The sequence below is a fragment of the Nicotiana attenuata genome, chromosome 1, assembly GCF_001879085.1.
Source record: "Nicotiana attenuata strain UT chromosome 1, NIATTr2, whole genome shotgun sequence".
Taxonomy (NCBI): domain Eukaryota; kingdom Viridiplantae; phylum Streptophyta; class Magnoliopsida; order Solanales; family Solanaceae; genus Nicotiana; species Nicotiana attenuata.
This window is the reverse complement of record NC_031989.1, coordinates 7,558,469-7,568,539: the sequence shown is the minus strand read 5'-3', so window position 1 is coordinate 7,568,539 and position 10,071 is coordinate 7,558,469. Positions and strand designations below refer to the sequence as shown.

Sequence of the window (10,071 nt, the reverse complement as noted above, 5' to 3'; positions counted from 1 at the left end):
ATTGAGTTTGTTGAGTTATATTAGGAGTCTATTATGTTAATTGATTCACTTTCCGTTTAAAAACAGTGTAATCCCCTGTTTCACGCCGTGAATACAGTCGAATACAATAAGTTGTCCAGTTGTAATCCCATGCTTCACGCCATGAATACAGTCGAATACACTCGAATACAACAACTGATTAGCTGGACTTCCTTGATTCACGCCTATTTTTGCTACTGTATTCATGAATATAGTAGCTTAAATACATCGAATACATCTTATAACAACAGAAAACGTATCTACAATCCGTAATATAGCAAATGCTATCTATAGATAGCTAATTACCACTAAAAGATAGTGCTTTATGAAAATTTCTCTTTTTTAAATGAGAGGCGGTAAGAGTATCATTAGAGCCGTTAAATGGGCTTGGCCCGTGAGGGCCAGACCAACCCAGCCCGCTACTTGGGTAGGGTTGGGTTGGAATTTTTTTAGCCCATTTAAAATTGAGGCTTACAAGTCCGGCCCAAGTCAGCTCGCTGGCCCTTGAGGCTTGACCGAGGCTGGGCCTGGGCTGGCCCGTGGGCCAAAAATTAATTATATTCAAATTAAATATTTTAAAAAAAGTAAAAACTAAAAAAAATATTAACTATAATCCCCATTTTCCAACCTTAGATTGCTCATTTACCGTTCCATATCAACTAGAATTTATATTTTTGATATGCATGTAGTATGACAAGATCAGTTTTTCTTTTGCTTAATTAACAACGAACTAGGAAAGTTTTAAGTGGCCAATAATATTTTTTTCAAAAGAAAATATTATTTTAAGTGGCCAATGATCAATCTGGTTACTTTAATATATTATTAATTATTAAATTGCTCTTCAGTATAGAAAAAGGTCAAGTTTTAAAACCCAAAAAGAATTGACAATACTAGCAAATATCATGAATTTTAAAAATTTCATGGACTATAGTGATGAAATCGACAAATAATGTTAAACCTAAATTAAAAAACCTTAACATATAAAATTATCGAAGCAATTCCTGAACCTAAGGAAAGTGAAAGAAAAGTACTAAAAAATATTCATGTAACCTTAAAAAAAAGAGCTAGAGATATAGAGAATTTGCATTTCAATTACGAGATTCCTTGTTAAATATCAAGATTCTTGTACACTCTAAATAAATAGAAGTCGTTCATATGATCAAGAGGTTATATCACGAAAAAATATCTAAAGATTTGGAGAAATATTCTTTTCTAAAAAAATTGAAGGGCCGACCGCCCTAACCCGCGGCCCTCTTAGGATTGGACTGGGCTGGCCATTTTAAGGCCCATATAGATGGAGGCCAACCCGCCCTAGTCCACCAAATTTAAAAGCCCATGAGACTTGGGCTGGGTTGGGCTGGGCTAGCCCGTTTTGACAGCTCTAAATATCATATATTCTTTTTTATTTTAAATGATTGATGGTGAGGGTGCCAATGAGCCATGTCATTAAGGATAACTGAAAATAATAAAATTAACTATTTTCCAAAAGGAGTAAAATATCATTCTTCAAAATAAAAATGTGTGTCATATAAAATAAAATATAATAAGTAGCATATCTTTTTTTATTTTGCGATAGCAATAAAATCTTAGACCAATTAAAAATACATCCTCTTCTTGAAATTGAGGCGGTATTTGTGTAAATAATTTTGGGAAAACAAATTTTGATGTGTTTTGATTCGTTTCTTGAGATATATGTTTTTGAATTTCTAGATTAGATGCTTCATTAAAATAAATAACTGAATTCTATCATATACTTAAGTCAAATTTACAAGTAAAACATGAAAATAGATTAACAAAATACCACTATTCTCTGAACGGTGATTATACAATAATAAATTAAATAACTCTGGTTTCCAAGTTATTTTGAAACTTTGAAGAGCTAAAGATTGAAAGGTTAAGCCGAATGAAATGAGCCGTTAGTTGATAGAAACTTGGGTTAGGAATCTAAAAAAAATTTTTAATTTGATTTCCCGAAAAGCAACTCTAAATTGAAAGCAAACACTACGATTTCAGACTTACAATTTTTTTCTGAAGAACAAAACAATGAGAAAGTTGTATTAATATGTATATTCTAGAATGTTTAAAAAATTAGGAAACTTTATTTGATTTTGATATGATTTTTTTTTTTTGAAAAAGAAACTGAATATTATTCAAAGTTTGTGGAGATCATATTACCCCCCTAAAGTCCTAAACTTGGTCGAAATGGATCTGTTGCCCCTTGAAACGTAGATGCTATAGAGAGTGTAGTTTACTTTTCCATATTTGGAAAAGAATAGATGACATTACATAACTGAAGTCAGACCCTCATTTAATATAAGAGGACTAAATAGGAAACATCACTCACTTATACTTTTTGAGTATTTATTGTGAGCTAAATCTATCTTTTATGTACAACAATGAAGCAGCTAGTGTTATAATCACCAAGCTGAAATTTCAATTATGCAACTGAGATTAGCCAATTTTATACTTAAATTACAAACAACAAATAAATCAAATGAGTAATGACTGTAGGTAAGAATAAAATTTCTGCTTACCATCACTGTCTCAACTCTCAAGCAGAAGCAGTAATGAACTAATGACCTTATTCTTTTACTTCAAAAGTCTCTGCTTATAACTTTTTAGTGTAGTATTTATATCTTGGAGTACCCCTTGGGTGCGGCCCTTCCTTGGACCCTGTGTGAATGTAGATACATGGTTTAGTTTAGTATTTATATATATATATATATCTTGATTTACCAGGATGCTGAACGTGCTTCAATCACTCAAAATAAAGATTTAAACTCAAGAACAGAGAGTAAAAAGTTTCAATACTATAATTTCGGAGTTTAATTTGAACCTAAACGACTACACATCAAATTTTTCCTGCGTGGCTACTGAAATTTCTCAGGTAGGTCGAGCTTTAATCCCTCAATCCTACTACGACATGTTCCTTATTGCGAGCAACCGGAACAAACATAGTGATCTATTTGTTTAGCTTGTTCAATAGTCATGCCCACACAGGCTGGATGATGCCTGCAAAAGACCAAAGGAAAGAATTGTAAGAAATAAAAGCATGCAATGTATAATCGACACAGATGTCTTTTGGTTTAACCAATCAGTCCAGCCTCGAATGTACAGTTGCATCTTCAGAACAGTGACTCTTAACAGATTATACACAATATGGCTAGATCATTTGAGATATGGAAGTCTTTTATGTATGTACAGAACCTTTAGACAGGCCTCTGTATTTATCATGCTGGAAACTAAGGAAATGACACCAGTTCGAAAAAAGACTATTTCTTGTTCTTCTTTTTAGATAAGTTGATACACATGAAAATACCCCTTTACTTAGTATCATAGTGCAAAGATTAGCAAGGACTTTCCAGTTTAATTTACACATATACAAGCTCTTCAATGTATACTGAACAAGAATATGCAAGAAAAACTGACATTCATTGCACTAGAGCTAAGGAAAGAAGAAATGTCTGGTTCTTAAAGACAACTGAAAACTAATAAAGTAACAGAACTCGAACATTCTAAGAAGGCAGAGCAGAGTTAGTCCGACTGTAGAGAGAACTCTTTTTATGTCCCATCTAACGTTCACTAAAATTTATTGGTTGGTTTTCCAATCTTCAACGGAGAGGAAATTGATGCAAGTAACTCATTTTTAACAATCAGCAACTTAAGCAAAAAGATGAAATGATGTGTACCTCTCCTTGCACTCCACACATTTTACCATAAATTCATCTGGATTACATGGCATCTCACATTTGCAATACCTTCAGAGCAACAAAAAAGAATTATGAGCATGAAGAATATTACTCAACTTCAAAAATATTACTCAACTTTAATCAGCAACCACGGGGAATTTCATACACTTACACTGCAACCATATCTGGTACAAAAGCTCCACTTGCCGTTTCATACTCGAACCGGCAGTAGTAATCCTCCGGACCAACATTCTCAAGCTTAGTATACTTCCTAAAAGAATGAACATTGCATTTTCCTACTATACTGTGGGCAATTTGAACATCGTAGTGGTCAGACAAGAATAATTCCTTTGCTCCATGAAACTTTCTCCGCCCTCCCATTGAATCCTCTGGCCGATAATACCATCTAACATGAACCTTTATATTGTTGCAGTTATCAGCTTCGATTCTCTCTACACGTGCCACATGTAGAACCGTATCAGTTCTTGATTGCCGCATCAACACACAATCCCCAGCTACATATATAGTCATAGCAATCAAAATCTTCAGTCATGCAATTCAAAATAACGCAATTACATGATAATTAAGGAGCAAATTCCATTTCCAAAAATCCCTAACAGCAGCAACATAAATAAGCAGCTAGATGCATATCCTTAATACTATAGTACATAGCTAATTGTGTTTTTATGTCAATATATAATTGGCTGCAAGAGAAAAATATTTAAATAGATAAGGCTTTGTTTAAGGCCAATGGTTGAACAAATTCAAAAAGATAGGTTAGTTTCTAAGCTGAAGGAAAAATTATTAGTACTATTAAGTAGGAGCGATACTTCTATATACATTATTATTTTTATATGTACATGGCTAGAGAAATCCATATATTTTTCTTCGGAAACCTAAATTAAACACTTGATCGTCCAAGAAAATACTAAAATACTCAAATTCCTGCTGCAATCCCCGAAGGGAGCCCACCTCACCTCAGAGGCGATTCAGGATTTTAACGTGCTGGGTTCAATCTTTATGATTTTATCACAGAACTCATCGGATTTTTAAAACTATGAGTTCACAACGTAATATTTATTGAAATTTTAGTAATCTTTAAATATATATATCTAAATCTTTATGATTTTATCACTGAAAAGGGACTTATCAGAATGTGAATTACCTCTGACAACTTCGTCGATGCCTGTAATGGTGTAAGAGCCCAAATCACATTTTCCAGGGCGGGTGTTAGCCATGGAAAACGAAAAGGTATGGTACACTTAGGGTAAACTTGGAGAAAAGACACAGGTTTTTAAGGGTTGAAGTGGCTAGGGAATTATTTGCCATCTTTTCCTTCAATATATAGTAATGTTAATGTAAATTAATTATCCGTATAGCTTTTTCTGATTAATTTTCCACCCTAGGTCTAGTATCACCATTGGGACATCATTTAATCAAGGGATAATACATGAGATGCACCATGTACTTGTTCGGAAAAATTAGTTGCACACTTAACTTTTACGGGTGTTCTAATACCACCTTATACTTATTTTTGGTCCTAAACATCGCCATAAAAGCTGATGTGGCAAAAAAATTAAATATTTATATCTATCTATATCTATACTATATTAAAAGCACGAAGGCCCTTAGCGAAATATCGTTCGTCTTTTCTGCCCTTTAAAAATAGAGTTTACATTGGGCAAAATAGTCATTCTAATTAATTTCCTAATATTTAGGAATAGTCATTTAATTATTCCACTAATATCTAGAAATAGTCATTTAATTTTACTAGAAATCTTTCCTTAATAAAAATATATAAAAACTCTTAATATTTAGGACTTTAAAAATAATAAAAGTTTGCCTTATTTAAATTATTTCCTCATTTAAACTAACATACTTTTCATATTAAGATAATATGAATTATATATTCTTTGATGGGTGTGGAACTCACTTGAGGGACAAAGAGTACGTTTATAATTTTAAATCCAAAGATTCAAACGCCATTAGTTATGTATTTTATTTTGAATTTTAGTTTTGAAAGCTTGAAATTCTAAAAAAGAATTTCCTGGTTTAGGATTTTTGTTGTCTTTTTATACTTCGTGTGTTTTTAGGCTCATGATTATCTTTAGTTACTAATATAACTATGAACTCATGNCAGCCTCACAAACCAGGAACTGTTTCATGCATTATCATCACTCCGTCCAAATGAGGCATTGGAACAAAGCGATGTTTCCGCATAAAATCGATTCCAAGGATCACCTCAAAGTCTTCCAATGGAATCACCATCAAATTAACTTTCCTTTTCCAGTTCCCAACAGACATAGGAACATCATAAGCCATACCCACAATGGCTTGTGCTTTGGCATTCACAGTCTTCATGTAGGAGGGACATTTACTCACACTCAATCCGTACTTATGCACCAAATTGGCTGAAACAAAGGTGTGAGTAGCGCCAGTATCTACCATAGATATCACACTTTTGTCCCCAATTCTCATTTCAATATGCATCAGCAAGGAATGAGGGTTAGTCTCGTTGCTTGTGGCATTAACCAACGAGATAACATTCAGCAATTGCAAAGGATTCACCGAGGCAGCAGCAACTTCCTGACCTTCTCCATCCCGTTTATTTTCTGTAGCAATCAAAGCATTAACCCGCTCCCGATTCGGACAATTCTTAGCAAGGTGAGGTCCACCGCACGTCCAGCAACCATCGCTCTTTTTGTTTGTGATGCCTTTGTTTCTAGCATTTCCATCAGCAATAGCCTTGCCCTTTTCCACAACTTCTTTTCGAATTTCTTTCCTCCATTCCCCTTTCTTCTCAGCCCTTTTCTTAGGTTTTGAAGTAGAAGGAATTTTAGAAAGACTACGGGTACTGCGATAATCGACCAAAGAATCCGCTGCAGCAATCGCACTCGGGAGATCTTTCACGTTCTGTCTCCTAAGTTCGTTCTGTGCCCATGCTTGTATTCCAAAAATAAAGTTATGCAATTTATCATCCTCCGACATGTTCTGAATATCCATCATTAAGGAAGTGAATTCCTTAATATAATCACAAATAGGTCCAGTTTGCCTTAGACGTTTCAAGCGATCCCTAGCAAGCCAAGATGCATTGCTAGGCAAGAATTAGTCCTTCATTTCCTTCCGAAGTTTTACCCACGTATCTATCTTGGGTCTGCCCAAACTTTCATCATCATCCATGCGAGTTATCCACCACAATTTAGCATCTCCCGTTAGGTACATGCTTGTAATTGTGACTTTTTCTCCGTCCGAAACTTCGGCAGCAGCAAAGTACTGCTCCATATCCCACAGAAAATTCTTTAATTCTTTAGCACTACGTGCTCCACCAAACGCCTTAGGATCAGGGATCTTCACTTTTGAACGTTCTTCATTGCCTTGGCTTGGAGCAGCCAATGCCCTTCGAAGAACAGCAATTCAGTTGGAGCAGTTAAGACAATGTGCCATGCACATGACATTCCTAAAAACAAGCTAACCAGTCTGTTTGAATTCAAATTCAAACCCTTCCCACGAAATTGGACTTGTCTTCAGCATTAGAGTCAAATGTACATGTGCTATGCACATTCCTTTAACTTCCAAAGCACATGCATAGCAGACCTCTTTCAGCACATGCCTTGCACACTTGCCTTCCAGCTTTTTACCACACTTAGTCTCCTGCCTTGCCTTATTTTGGACCATTCCTCACCCATAAGTTCATAGCCATGCCTTGCCACAAACTTAGTCGTCCCACTTATCCGCGCATGCCTTTGTCAAGTGCCATGCCTTCGTTGCCATTGCTGATGCCCACGAACCAAGGCTGCCTTGCCAACACTCAAGGCACCTTGCCTAGCTGACTTGTCTAAGTCCATCACCAACTTAGACACACACCCAGCTTTGCACGTTGCTTGTCAACACTTCCACAAACCCATGTCAAGGGGCAATGTACAAGCCTTTAACACAGATTCTGCCCGACCTTCGTCAAGTCTCATTGTTAGAGGCTAACAGTAGGTGTCACGGGGGCATTTTTTGTCAGTCCAAAGTCACACCCGCGCGGCAGTCAAGTCCCGCACTTGACTCAGCCTTCCTTAACACTTAGCCAAATTTCAGCAAGTTTGGCCTTAACAAATTTTTGGGCAGCAAATCAGAAATTAAGTAAGAACACAAAGACAATACGGGAAAATTCCCAACCCTTGTATTAATTTCGAAAACATACAAAGGACCCTCACTTTGCTATGAACACAATCCGCTCATAGCCCACTTTTGACAAAGAACACAAGCCGTTCTTAGCCAACACTAAGACCTGCCCAAGCCTGGACTTAGTCCCCTTTGAAATACTTTAAAACCCTCACGTTTCACTCTTGTTTCCCACTTATAATTTCACACGAAATTACCACCTAAATCCGACTAAGTCCAAAGGCCCTATTTATAGAACATAGGCAGCCCTTTAGAACTTGACAGCACAATGACACTTGTTGTCTACAGCTTTTTCCACTTGTCGGGCTAAGGCTAAATCTGATCCTAACATGTAGTTGACATCTCCAACTACTTAGGACATGATATACACGAAATGGATAATGGGTACAAGCATAATCAGTCATGGGACAAAGAGGTTATGACAAGGTAACCGCGGAAACTGCTTTTCATGTGCATTGCATGTGCCATCTTCACTTGGCCAGCTGAATCACACCTAAGGCTTGCTTTGTGCCAAGTCTTAGCTCAATTTGACATTGCTCCGCGCCAATGTCTTGCCCACAACCCGCTGCCATGATTTTGCCGCACACGCCCGACACCGCTGCCGCCCGCGCACTGCCTTGGCCTAGCTTCTGCCTTTCCCACGTCAACCTTCATTTGCCTCGTGCCATTGCTTGTATTTTCCTTCACATAGCTTGCCTTAGCTATTGAAAGCCTTTGCCATCATCCCGCATTTCCGCCTAGCCATAGCTTAGCCCGCACTTAGCTGCCACAACCCAAAGTGCCATGCCACTGACTTTGGCGTGCATGCCGGGCCATGCCGCCCTAACATTGACCACGCAGCTTTGTCAAGCCTTTGCCAAGCGCGCCATGCATGTCCCAAGGCCTTGGCCAATACTTGCCCACAACAGCCCTCAATGACAATGTCTTGTCTGTCGTCCGCATGATTGTTTCGCCCGACAAGGCCATCACGCCCAAATCCTTGCCACAGCCGTGCCACACCCGATGACAAAGAGTTAGGGTCTAACAGTAGGCCACTATCCTACCATCGAAAGTTGAAAGGGCAGAAATTTGAATGATGCGTCGCCGGCACGATGGTCGTGCGATCCGTCGAGTTATCATGAATCATCGCAGCAGCGAGCAGAGCCCACGTCGACCTTTTATCTAGTAAATGCATCCCTTCCAGAAGTCGGGGTTTGTTGCACGTATTAGCTGTAGAATTACTACGGTTATCCGAGTAGTAGATACCGTCAAAGAAACTATAACTTATTTAATGAGCCATTCGCAGTTTAACAGTCTGAATTTGTTCATACTTACACATGCATGGCTTAATCTTTGAGACAAGCATATAACTACTGGCACGATCAACCAGGTAGCATTCCTCATTGACATCGGCATCGCATGAGCATGGCTGACAAAAAGGGCACGGCCAAGTCCAAGACGAGCACGACCGTCATTTGTAAGGAGCATTCTTTGGGCAGATAGGAGCCAATGAAGACCCCATGCCCATTGCATTTACCAAATCCGAGAGTCCGAGCATACTAGTCGTGGACCAAGCCATCGCAGGGCGAAGCGAGGACAACCTGGGACAAACTGCAGCTTTTGGTTCCCCCCGCACGTCGAACGCAGGGGCGAAAGGCAACCGATTGTGCTTGATAATGCCTTGGCATTAGGTATGCAACATAGAAAACTGACGCCGAACAAGCCTAATTTGCGCTTGTGCCATGACTGAGATGGCATTCGGGCTAGGACGTCGTTGCTCAAGCAGGGATCCAACCTAGCCACACAAGCCGAACACCACTCATGTGCCGCACGTACACTTGCCTTGTGCGCGCCGCAGCGATGATACACTGATACTGATTAATATGAGGCCGAGAGCCTGTTTATGATGCCACGAGATGGCTTGTTATTGCGCTTGGGCCGTAAGGGGCCCCTCCAGGAGTCTGCACACCCCCAGTGAGCGCGGGTACCCAGTGTGATGTGAGTTATAGCCCGAGGGGCTGCTATTGTTCTTTGTGATTGCCCGAGGGGCCGATACTGTTCTGAGATATTGCCCGAGGGGCGGATTTGTTGACATTGTGCCCGAGGGGCGAATCTTTATGTGTTATCTTTCATATTTACTTGTCATTTTACCTGTTAAACTATGGTATTTGTGCCCGAGGGGCGGATTTTCTGTGCTTATCTGCACTAACTGCTT

The 10,071-nt window shown here is 38.6% G+C and overlaps 1 protein-coding gene across 1 annotated transcript; it reads right to left on the bottom strand.

The window, feature by feature from the left end:
- Positions 2,763 to 5,015, bottom strand: LOC109239949 (chromatin remodeling protein EBS-like). The gene is made up of 4 exons (XM_019406563.1): positions 4,873 to 5,015; positions 3,880 to 4,222; positions 3,708 to 3,776; positions 2,763 to 3,030 (listed from the first exon to the last, which is right to left on the bottom strand). Exons 1-4 carry the CDS (start codon positions 4,943 to 4,945, stop codon positions 2,949 to 2,951), a joined length of 567 nt encoding a protein of 188 aa, XP_019262108.1. The 5' UTR covers positions 4,946 to 5,015; the 3' UTR covers positions 2,763 to 2,948.

Coding starts and splice junctions, on each gene's coding strand:
- LOC109239949 (XM_019406563.1), bottom strand. CDS start 4,945: ATGGCTAACACCCGCCCTGGAAAATGTGATTTGGGCTCTTACACCATT. Junction 4,223..4,872: donor CATCGACGAAGTTGTCAGAG/GTAATTCACATT, acceptor CTATATATGTAG/CTGGGGATTGTGTGTTGATG. Junction 3,777..3,879: donor GTACCAGATATGGTTGCAGT/GTAAGTGTATGA, acceptor GTTGCTCTGAAG/GTATTGCAAATGTGAGATGC.